The sequence below is a fragment of the Carassius carassius genome, chromosome 6, assembly GCF_963082965.1.
Source record: "Carassius carassius chromosome 6, fCarCar2.1, whole genome shotgun sequence".
Lineage (NCBI taxonomy): Eukaryota > Metazoa > Chordata > Actinopteri > Cypriniformes > Cyprinidae > Carassius > Carassius carassius.
In genome coordinates, this window is record NC_081760.1 from 6949129 (window position 1) to 6961321 (window position 12193).

The 12193-nt window shown below is 36.5% G+C and overlaps 1 protein-coding gene across 1 annotated transcript in view; it reads left to right on the plus strand.

Annotated features, from left to right (window-relative positions):
- LOC132142303 (protein tweety homolog 3-like) overlaps positions 1–12193 on the plus strand; it is a 35153-nt gene that overhangs the window by 3580 nt on the left and 19380 nt on the right. Inside the window, exon 3 of the mRNA XM_059552080.1 lies at positions 6516–6685. Coding sequence (XP_059408063.1) covers positions 6516–6685 — 170 coding nt within the window. The remainder of the gene's footprint in view (positions 1–6515; positions 6686–12193) is intronic.

Here is a 12193-nt window from a genome sequence, read left to right on the forward strand (position 1 = left end):
ATAAGATTTCAAAAGCTCTCAGCATTCCTTTTTATTGTGAACAGTTTTTCAAGGTCAAGACATATTATAATTTCAGTTCAGTGCTGAAAGCCGAGTGAAACTGGTGTGCTTGTGTGTCAATAAGGCCGGGTTTATCTGGGATACTTGGAGATGAGCTTGGCCTAGTTGGTTGGCTTGTTGGGTCCGAGGTCACAGGAAAGCCACGGGGTATGTGGGGGTAAATCTGTATGAGGTGAGGTCATGACAAGCCTTGGGTCTGTCTGGTCTGGCAGAGCAGAAGGGAAGAGAGTGAGGGAGGGTGAGAAGAGGAAGAGGAGGGGGCTGGGTGTTGTTATTCTCTTTTTAATAAAATATGAATGCACCCCTTTCTGTGGGCTTCTCTGAAAATGGGGTTTATGGGCTCCTTTTGTGAAATGGACACATAGTCTTTATGCCAGTACCCCCTTGCTCTCATTCTCACCCTCTCATACATGCATGCTGGGACACATTGGGGTCTGCACTTGTTCACACAGACACTACTACGCCAGTACAATGGTTTTAAATGTGAAAAATAGCCTGTAAATATCTACTGTGGTAGTTCATACATAATATATAAATATGTGTGTGTGTGTATATAGTGAAAACAGTAATATAGTAAACAGTAAACAAAGTAATATACCATTTATATTCACTTTTTTTTTTAATTCACATGAATAGACCTGCAATGTGAAAAAAAATAAAAATAAATTAAAAGTACAAATATTCTACATAGTCCGTCAGTGGTGGAAATGGCCAAAAATGATCTTGGGGGACTCCCAAGTTGGGGTGATTTTAGATGACCTTTCAGATTTATTTAATTATATAAACCTTTATAAACTATAATAACATTAAACTTATTCCATGTATCCTCTAAACCATATGTTATTTTAGGGATCAAGATCAGAAAACCTGTGCAATTATATTTCTAAATAATAATAAGACACAATCGGGAAGCATAAGATACCAATCGAATAAAATCAGTATCAACAAAATTTTATCTTTGCACTACAGAGGTGAAACAGAAGAACACAAAGGTGGCATTCAGGTATATTTACAGACTGTTTAATGAGGCTCGAGGTGGCATGAATTTAAGTCACTTAATATTAACTTTGTGTCAGAAAGCAATTCTTTGCAGTCTGCTGGTATTATGACCAATCACAAAAGTTGACATTGCACAGCTAACCATAGACAACAATATCCCAGTACATTTTTATATTGTGCTACATTTATGTGAATGATTAAAATATAGTATCCCCTTTAATTTCCATATTTCTAGCTCTTATTAAATGAGCCGATGTCATAAAAACTGAATGTTAACTATATAATCATTTTAAAATGCTATATAAAATCATTATATTTTTAGCTGGAATATAGAGTGTGTCTTGTTAACTAGATTTTTCAACAGAAGCAGCAGTCCAGCTCTACTTGCTCTTTAATGGGACAAAGATGGCACACATGCACCCGTGTGAACCCACATAGCCAGTGCAATTTCTGCATTATTCCACCCCCAAGACCTCCCGGCTTCAGCCACCTTCAAAACTGTGCTTACATCCTGGCACCGAGAAGAAGACAGACATATGCACTATTGGATTAAAAACATCTGTGTGGTGGAGGGTTTGCTTGGATCTCAGGGCACTCAGCACAATAGTTTGTCTGGATCTGACCCACCAGCAGCTGCCAAAACATGTCAGCACTTTGTCGTCCTCTTTTCTCCTATTTTCTCTTTAAATGCCACATGGACCTCATCCACAACCACTCTGGGTGTCCTTATGTCTTTCTTTTGAGAAGATAATAGTGATTGTCTGATTTACTAATGATTTGTTCTTTTGAATCGGTTCTTTTTAATGACTTTTATGCAATTCACTTGAATTTGTGAGCTTTGTTTTGTAGTTAAATTAAAGTGGATGACATGTTAATACCACAAATAACACAACTTTTTACAGTCTGTGCAACTTAATTCAGAACATGGATATAAACATTAGAATTTAACTAAATATTTAGGACTGTTTCACAACAACAGAATAGCGTAGCCACACAGGGACTTCTGGGAATACTGTTGAAGGGATAAATTAACCCCAAAATTTTTGTCCATACAGTAAAAATCATTGGGGTCCAAAACACTGGTCCTCACTAACATTCATTGCATTTTATAAAAAAAAAAATAAAAAGAAAAGAAAAGCATAAATTATATATTTAAATATTATGTGAATGTGAAGGTTTATTTTATATTCAAGGACCTCAATATTTATATGCATGATCTGTGTTTTATTTAAAATAAATTTAACCACCATTTAATCAAGCCAATCTACGTAGATTTAAAATGTTTAACTTGAATTGGGCAAGGCATGTTTTTTCACTAATGAAAGCAAGAATATTACAATTTATATGTGGGATTTTGCCTATTCGCGTCAAATTGGCTAGAAAAAGTCCTGCCTACAGTATATGATATGTATTGTGATTTTTAAGAATTGCAATTCTAAAAGTACTGCGATTGGATATTGCAGTGTATTGCGATATTTATTTGCTTTTTATCTCTAGACCATGGGTAAAAGTTGAATGATACACTTATACAGACTGGACGAATGGAAATATGTGTACATGGACAAGATGTTTATTTGCTCTACAGGCAATACTATCTGCAGGCATTTCATATTAGAGTTAACCACTGCAACCATTAAATCAATTTTTCCCCCAGCCCAACATTTTAGAGATTTATCCAATCTGTGAATCTTTTTTTAATTGTTTCATTGACACCAAGGGTCCAACTGAACTGAATCACTAAAATGATTCATAACACTGTGATAGATGCAGATGTTGTTCTCTAGAGTTTTATTTAAAAGTGTAATAGCTAGTTCACCTAGTTTCTCTACTTCCTCAGCAGATGCTGTACATCTGTTTTGGTTGGTATCAGGCTTCTTGTTTCTCTGTGTTACTGTACACAATTTTTTATTTTTTTGTCTGTACGGTGTCCAAAATGAGAGGTATTTACAAATCTTTCTAAATCTGCAATAATTTGAGAAGATTTCTGTTTGCTGTAGATGGTTTCTACAGCTGTGTTGCCATTCTCGTTTGACGTGTGGAAGAAGCACTGGGGTTTTTTTCTCAGCAGGGAATGCTGGAATACGTAAAAGCATATTGGGCAGGAAAGGGGCCCAGCTGGCAGGAAGTCACGAGTAGTGGCGATGAAACGATTTACACCAGAACACTGCGCTGTACACACAAACACATACTAATGACACATAAACACTGAGCTGAGAGGAAAATGTCATTGCACATAAACAACTGATTACTGTTTTAACTGAACCATTATCCTCTCAGTACAGATGGGTGTAATATGGGGATTTAAGTGTGGTTTTGTCAATAGCAGTGTTTGCTACAACATATTACTGAGTAAAATCTGTTGTTACTGACCAGGTCCTAAAGATCTTCATGAAGATATGCAAGATTTATATACACATTAATGAAAGGATCTAAGGCTGTAGCTATCGAATATTTTAGTAAATGAGTATTCTACCAAAAATTCCATCGATTAATCGAGTAATCGGATAAAATGTGTTTTTGCTCAATTAAAGTGCAATATTAATTATGCAAGAGAAAATAATACTCCTGGGTCTCTTAAAATTAACAACGAAGTTTTCTTTTTTAGAAAAAAACTATTTTTATTTTTTAAATGCATAGAATGCAATGCATACATCAAAAATAAACATTTAATTATTACCCATTGTTTCTCTGTCTGTACTTGTACTGTGAACAATGACAATAAAGTTGACAATAAAGTGCATTTAAGTGCCATTCAGTTGGGGTTTTAAATAAAGCATTTTCTGAGATGCACATTAAACACATAAAACATTAATTTAATTTATCTTTTAATAAGTGAAAATTAAGCAAACTTACCTTTTTGGTACTAACCCGCAATAAAGAAACTAAACCGGACTTTTATTTTGACGGGTTGACGTACCTTTACAGTTCTGTGTATGTGATGTGATGCTAGTTTTACTCAAATCAAATGGTCAAATGCTCATGAAGTGACCGTCAGAGCAGTTCTGGAGATGTTGTTCATGTCTTCACGTCCTTATTTAGTGAGACAGCAGACACTGAAATTACCGGAGCGTCACGCGCGCTTCAGTGTGTGTAAATAAACGGAGACGCGCTTCTGCGCCATTCATTAAAAGAGACACGCAGAACATGCAGGATTCATATTTAAATGGACTGTTCCGGCTTAATATTTACAGATATTAGTCCATATCGTGATTTGATGTAAGTGCAATTACCTATTTTGGATTAATTCATTCAAAATTTGTCAAATTCCGTGCCATTCTGCGTTAAACTGTACATTCTGTTTTTATGACTGGATTCCGCGATTCCCTCCGCGTTTTCTGCATCGCGGAAATCATAGGGCCCTAGTTGTGGTATCTTGCAATGGACACAAGCCACGACGTTCTCTTTACATTTGCCCGCGCCCTCAAATCAAAACAATGCTGACTCCTTGTGTCTCCTTCAGCTTTGTGGGTGACGTAAACGCGTTGTGTCACATTAAAAAAATTATTTCGAAAGAACCTGACGTGAGCTTTAAAATAAATTAAAAGAGGCTTCGAGACAGAGGAATTTGCCTCAATCATTTTTTGTAATCGAGTTACTCGAGTTACTCGAGGAATTGTTTCAGCCCTAAAAGGATATGGCTTTGCTGTTTGAATGAAGTTGGGGTTCCACATTTGTGATCCTGGACCACAAAACCATTCTTAATTCGCTGGGTTATATTTGTAGCAATAGCCAAAAATACATTGTATGGGTCAAAATTATTATTTTTTTCTTTTATGCCAAAAATCATTATATTAAGTAAAGATCATGTTCCATGAATATATTTTGTAAATGTCCTACTGTAAATATATCAAAGCTTTACTTAATTTTTGATTTGTAATATGCATTGTTAAGAACTTAATTTGGACCACTTCAAAGGCGATTTTCTCAATATTAAGATTTTGTTTTTTGTTTTTTTTACCCTCAGATTACAGATTTTCAAATAGTTGTATCTCGGCCAAATAATGTTCTGTCCTAACAAACCATACATCAATTGAGAACTTATTTATTCAGCTTTCAGATGTTGTATAAATATAAATATTTTTTTTTTACCCATATGACATATTACAGAACAAATTAAACTTTAAAAACATATTTGATCTCTGCACGCACATTCATAAACTATTCGGTTTTAAGGCATTCCTGTAATTAGATAATGCCAACTTCCTGCCATCCCATCCTTTATTGCTATAGAGTCAGCCCAATACAAACTTAAGCTCAGTCTCTCCCTCTGTGTGTCTCTGAGGGCTGGTAATAAGATAATTACATTTGAAGACTCCCTCCCCCATTCTCAATTTCTCCTGGATTATTTCGTCTAGTCTCTTCTCTCTGGTCTTGATTGCTAGGAAGCCTCCTTTTGTGATCACAGTCAAATCTGTTACCTAAACTACATCACGTCCAGGAAATCTCCGCTTTGTAAACTTGGGTTAGCTTTAGTCTGTGTATCCTCACTGAGATTTGAAATATAAATGTGTGTGTGTGTGTGTGTGTGTGTTTGAGTTGATAATTAATCCTCTCTAATCTCTTAACGGTTGCTGTCATTGGTGATTGACTCAAATGAGCTTTGACACGTCAACACAAAAGCTGACATCAGCTTGCACACAGGTCCCTCAATCCCACAGACGACTTGAGATAGATATTGATATGAAAGTCTCATGACACCAGTTTTAAGCCGTAACACAATATCTCAGCCCACTCAAGATTAACTTTAAGGGTGAGAATGTCATCGTGCCGCCACTGTTTTATTGACACTGGTGATCGGGCCGTGATGTACATATATCAGACGTGTCACTCTGGGCTTCTGAGGACAAATTGGTGATCTTGCTCTATTTCAAAAACCTGAGCTATATATATAAAAAGGGTATTGCAAGAACAATGTGCTTCTTAGGTAAACAAAGGACATCCCCATTTATTCCATTAAACAAGGATATTCCAGAGGAAGCTTAATATTCCCTATATTCCTATATTTGCATGTTAAAAACTGACTGTGATTTTGATAGGAATGTTGTTCTGAGACTAACAAGGGATGTTGATTTAGTTTCTTATCTTAGTACTAGGCACCATGTTGTGTGTGTGTATTTATGCAGATTTGCATACAGTAGAACCTCTAAGTTTATACTCCACGGCTCTGAGACCAAAGGAAGTCTCCCATGTACAACATGCCCTACATTTGCTGCATATGGAGAACAATCTAGATCATTCATCATGACACTTCTGGTTCAGTTGAAGAGCTTGTGGATGTAGATCTGGATTAAACATGCAGGACTCCGGAGAGTAACTCCCATTTTATATAAAAGGGGTTTCTTTTCTATCTAGAATAGCTCCTTGCATACAAGCATGAGAGTCTAAAATGATACTGTAGGTTACTCTAGATTACAAATAAAGACAAAATGATTCTTTCTCTCTCTCTTTCTTTTCAGTCTGTGTTGTTGCTAGGTGCAGTAGTGTTGGTGTGTTTGGCGCTTGACCTCCTGTTCCTCCTCTTCTACTCCTTTTGGCTATGCTGCCGTCGCAGGAAGAACCAGGACTCGCCCAACGCGGACTGCTGCTGCACCGCATGGTGCGTGATCATCGCTACACTCGTCTGCAGGTCCGTGGTTTGCATTCTTATACACTTAAACATGAAACACTCATCACCACACTACCTCCATGCACATATAATGTGGCAATACACATCATAAATTCTAGTTAATTGAGCATTACACTTGGACTTCCACACAAATAAATCTGTCAATGAAATCTATTCAGTTGGGACATTTTGGCTTCGTTCCTAAACCTAGGGAGCTCTGTTGCTGTCCACTGCCAACATAGGCAAAAAACTAAGATAGAAGCTCATAGTTGACTAATCTCAAAGGACTTGTTCACCCAAAAAATTTTACTTTTCTGAAAATGTAAGAGTTTGTTTCTTCATCGTTTATGAGATTATGAGCGGGGAAGTCGTGGCCTAATGGTTAGAGAGTTGGACTCCCAATCGAAAGGTTGTGAGTTCGAGTCCCGGGCCGGCAGGAATTGTGGGTGGGGGGAGTGCATGTACAGTTCTCTCTCCACCTTCAATACCACGACTTAGGTGCCCTTGAGCAAGGCATCGAACCCCCAACTGCTCCCCGGGCGCCGCAGCATAAATGGCTGACCACTGCTCCGGGTGTGTGTTCACAGTGTGTGTGTGTGTTCACTGCTCTGTGTGTGTGCACTTCGGATGGGTTAAATTGCAGAGCACAAATTCTGAGTATGGGTCACCATACTTGGCTGAATGTCACTTCACTTCACTTCACTTCACTTCACTTCATTATGAGAAATTTAGCATTACATCACTTTCTCACCATTGGATCCTCTGCAAAATGAGAGTTGATAAAAACAATATAATAATAAACAAATCCCATAATCAAAGTGATTAGAACTTCAAGCTAAAATATGAGTCCTTCATTAATAATATCCAATTTTATTCTTGTGATAAATTCGAAATATGCACCGTTCAAACTAGGGCTCGAATTTCGAATACTTGTCGAATTTAAAATAAAAATTCACATTCGAATGCAAAAACACTTTACGGAGTAAGTGTCATTGCATTATAATGTTTTTGTTTGCCTATCCAGTTGGAGCCACTAGATTGTTGCTGCATTGTTAATTACAAATATTCCGGGAAAAGAGAACATCAATGCGGAGATGTTGTTGTTTACCGTTCACACAGAACGCATATTTCGCTCAATTTCTAGAGGGACAACTATCACCGTTGTCGTTTTGCACAAAAGAGCCGCATGTTTAGAAAGCTATGTACAATTAATCTAAGTTCAACTTTGACAAAATGAGTCGAGACTTTATGGTGGTGTTTTTTCCCCATCCCACTGCAGCTTGTGTTTTTAAATGGAAAAATGTACTCTGTTTGATTGGCTTTCAGCCCTTTGTATTAAACTATGCATACATAAAGGATGCTGTTTTGCGTATAGTTTTTTAAGCAGCTTAATTAATTATAATTGGTTTATAAACATTATTTTAAACATTATGGACTTTTTTCACATATAGTCATGTTATCTTTTTCTTTGAATAAACATGCATTTGTAATATTAAGTTCGATGCGCCCTCTTGTGGCCTCAGGAGAGAATCCAAAAGTTTTTCTTCACCCTAACTGAAATTATGCATTTTAAATTCGAATATAATTTAAATTTAAGTACAAAATTTAGGTTTTCAGCCATTTTGACAGCCCTAGATCAAACACCACTTATAAGCAAAAGCCGTTATAAAAAGGTGTGTTGTTGGATTTTGATGTGAGAGGACAAGATGGGATGGAGAATGTTATGCAAAATGGATTTGAATTTAGGCCAGAAGCGATGGTTTAAAGTAAAAACCCTGGGAGCATGCAGCTTTTTGTTTCAAAAGATGTTAAAGGATGTGCTGGAGTCTCATGGATTACTTATGGATTATTGAGATGTTTTTATCAGCTGTTTGGACTCTCATTCTGACGGCACCCTTTGACTGCAGAGAAACCTTTGATGAGCAAGTGATGTAATGCTACATTTCTCATTTCTTCTACATTTCTGTTCTTTTATATTACACAGAAATAAGAATGTCATACAGTTTTGGAATGACATGAGGGTTAGTAAATTATGTCAGAATATATATAAAAAAGAAAAAGAACTAAAGTGCTCTCAAGTAATTGCTGCATGACACATAATATGGCAGTTTATTAAACGCCTAATGCACGCTGATGACCGCCGCTGGTCATGATTCATATGAAATAGTAGGTGTGTGTTTCTCCTTGAACATTGTGAAATGGATTCTACCTCATCTGTATTTTTAGTAATAATCCCTGTCTGTATCTCAGTGGATGACTTGCAGCATCCCGCACATGCTTTTGCTTTTCTTTGTTAACCCTTTCATTGTTCAGGATGTGTCTTGTCAATGTTGTCACATTTGACATCTGCTATCTTGTCAGTTTTGATAAATCAGTTACACTACCTTAGCTGACCTTGACAATTAACCTCAACATTTTAAACAGTTGTTATAGATTCTCATGGTATTGTGTGTCTTTTTTTAAATATTCGTCTAAGCTAGTAGTGAAGTGTTTGTCTGCAGTGCATCCTGTTGTATACACTTGGTCTCTGGTGAAAATGTCTTTTGATCGTTCCTGTCAGATCTCTTTAAATATAGAGAGAGGTCAGATCAGGCTGGCAGCCATTCCACACTGAAGCCAGAACACAGAGGTTAATTGGTTTAATCAAGTGTCCGCATTAGTTAGGGGTAGAATTATGTTGGCTGAATAGGGGTCATGCGCAACAAACTTCCGTATTCTTTAAAATGGGTCACGCCGCTTCTGCTTCGGTTCTTTTTTAGTGGTCAACCGATATATTGCATATATCGATATATTTGGCATTTTTCAAATATTATTTATCATTCTAATAGCTTTAAGGTTGCTTTCTTTGTCTTCTGTTCAGATTATTTTCTGCCCCACAAGGCTCATCAGATGGTCTCCTCCCCTCTGTTCCACCCCTTCTGCCTTCCCTTCCTTCTCCTTTCTCTCATCAGCACTCTCTCATCTTTCCTATATCTGACTTCATGCTCTGCCATTCTATTCTGTGACTGACAAACAAAGAAAAGATTATTTCCCTTAGAAAGAAGAACAAGGACAATGACATCTGATTGATTGAGCGAGATGCAGATAAAGCTTAACTGGGAGAAGAGAGTGAGTCGTGGATCAGACTGAGTGATGGGTCCATGGCAGAGATGAGAGATGTCATGCTGATATGATGCTTCAGATGGAACACACTGTCTCATGCATCATTAAGCACATCAAATAGTGCACACATGCACTAATGCACACATACTCAGTTGGGTGATCTAAAACACTGAAGCCCTCTCCTAGAACCCTAATCTATCTAATGTTTTGTGTCTTTGGTACCTCAATGAACGTGTTCTCATTTAGAAGTGTTAAAAACACTGGAACGGTGTCATTCTCATGACATTCAGTTCCTTTACAGTCCTGTTCCTCATGTACATACTATGTACAATAACTATGTAATAACTAGGTACTAACCCTGAACCTACCCCTAAACCTAACCCTACCCCATAGTTACCTTGTATTACCAGAACTTTCTTAGATAAATACACTGTAAGTATACTATAAGTACATGTAAGTACACGTACTGTGAAATAAAGTGCATCCGAAATATTTAAGTAAAAAAAAAGTTTTTTTTTTTTCACAATTTACTCATCCTCATACCAGTTCAAACATGTATGCATTTTTTTTTCTTCTGTTTAACACAAAATATATTTTAAAGAATGTTGATAACCAAACAGTTTCAGTTCCCATTGACTTCCATTGTGTGTGTTTTTCTTTGTCCATATAATGGAGGTTTATGGAAACCAAAATAGTTTGGTTACCAACCTTCGTCTAAAAGTTTTCCACAGAAGAACGAAGTCATACAGGTTTTAAATGACATGAGTGTATGTAAATGATTTTCTGCTGAACTATGCTTTCAGCTTTATCAACAGTTAAAGAAATGCTGATAACCACAAAAATAATTTTGACTCTCCCTTAGTTTCCTTTTTTTTTAACATATCAAGCTTCCCCCAAAGTAATAAAAATATTATATATATATATATATATATATATATATATATATATATATATATATATATATATATATATATATATATATATATATATATATTTTTTTTTTTTTTTTGATAGAAAATAATAAATAAAATGAGACATTAGTTCGGTTCATGCAACAAACAAATGAAAAATCTGACACTGAAAAAAATTTAATATTGTTTCACAAAATAATAATTATTTTTAATAATAATAAATAATAATTATATAAATAATAAATTTTGATGCTGTTGTTTTGATGTTTACTGGAAAAAATGAGATAAGCAACTGATTATAAGAATTAATTTCTTTTTACGGTGTATGTGTGTGTATGATTTTGTCCTGGGCTAAAGAGAAAAATTTCTTCCTCTCTGTATAGCGTTCTCTCTTTTTCCCTCTGTCACCCTCATATCAGCCCCCCCCCCCCCCACTCCCTGGCGCTAACCCCCGGAGTGCCTTGGCAATGTTGCCATAGCAACAGAATCAGATTTTGAACACAGTAGCTGCGAGATGAATAATGCACTGCAGGTCTCTCTGACAGTGTGTGTGTGTGTGTGTGTGTGTGTGTGTGTGTGTGTGTGTGTGAGTGGGCACTGTGTATATGTGTGCTATAGCCGCATAGAATCGTTATTTAATATCTCTTTTATCTAACACTGCTAGATTATCTTAAAGACGTGTCTGTTTGTATCTCTATGTATTTGTGTCCACTGTTTAATTGTGAATAATTTTTGGTTTATGGATACTTATAAGGAACTCCCGCACACTATCTAAACTTGCAAAATAAATTTTAATCACACAACGTTTCGGTCACACGACCTTCATCAGGGTTTATGGATACTGCCTTGGCTCAGTAATTGAGCCATCAAGCCAGAATCGATTCTATTTAAAGCAGCCAGGACTCCTAAAAATCTTATTTTCCACAACAATGATGTTTACCTGAGTTGATCTTATTAAGGTTGGAAGTCTGAGGTGGTTTGTGCCGACTCTTCCCGTGTATGTTTGAAAGTGACCAATATATGTTATCTGTTCAAGCCAACTGCTCTGAATGAACCCACATGGACCTGCAAAATCAATAACACAAATATCATGAAAGTTCTGTACTGAAAATCATATTGTATTTATGTGATATTTAAAATAGGTAAAAACATGGTACTTTCTAACATGTTAGTACTTTAGTAACTTTTGATGCTTTTTTTTTTTGTTAACTGTGCTTAATGGTTCAGTTAGATGGCATTATCATTCTAAACCAACATTGCAGCACTTGTGAATCAAACATTTTCATACTCATTATACTTTAACAACCAGTTTTGGATACCGTTATGATTGTGGTCAGTGCTGTTAGCGTGAGGGTTAGAGCTGTAATCGGGCCTTAAAGGTTAGGCCCGACAGGACCCGAGCCCGACAGGTTTCGGCCCGAGCCCAACAAGTACATTTTGATTGACAGCTTTTTTAAAGCCAGAACCTGTTAACAGCCCGACATTATTTAAATGTGCGCACGCACACAACTCTTTT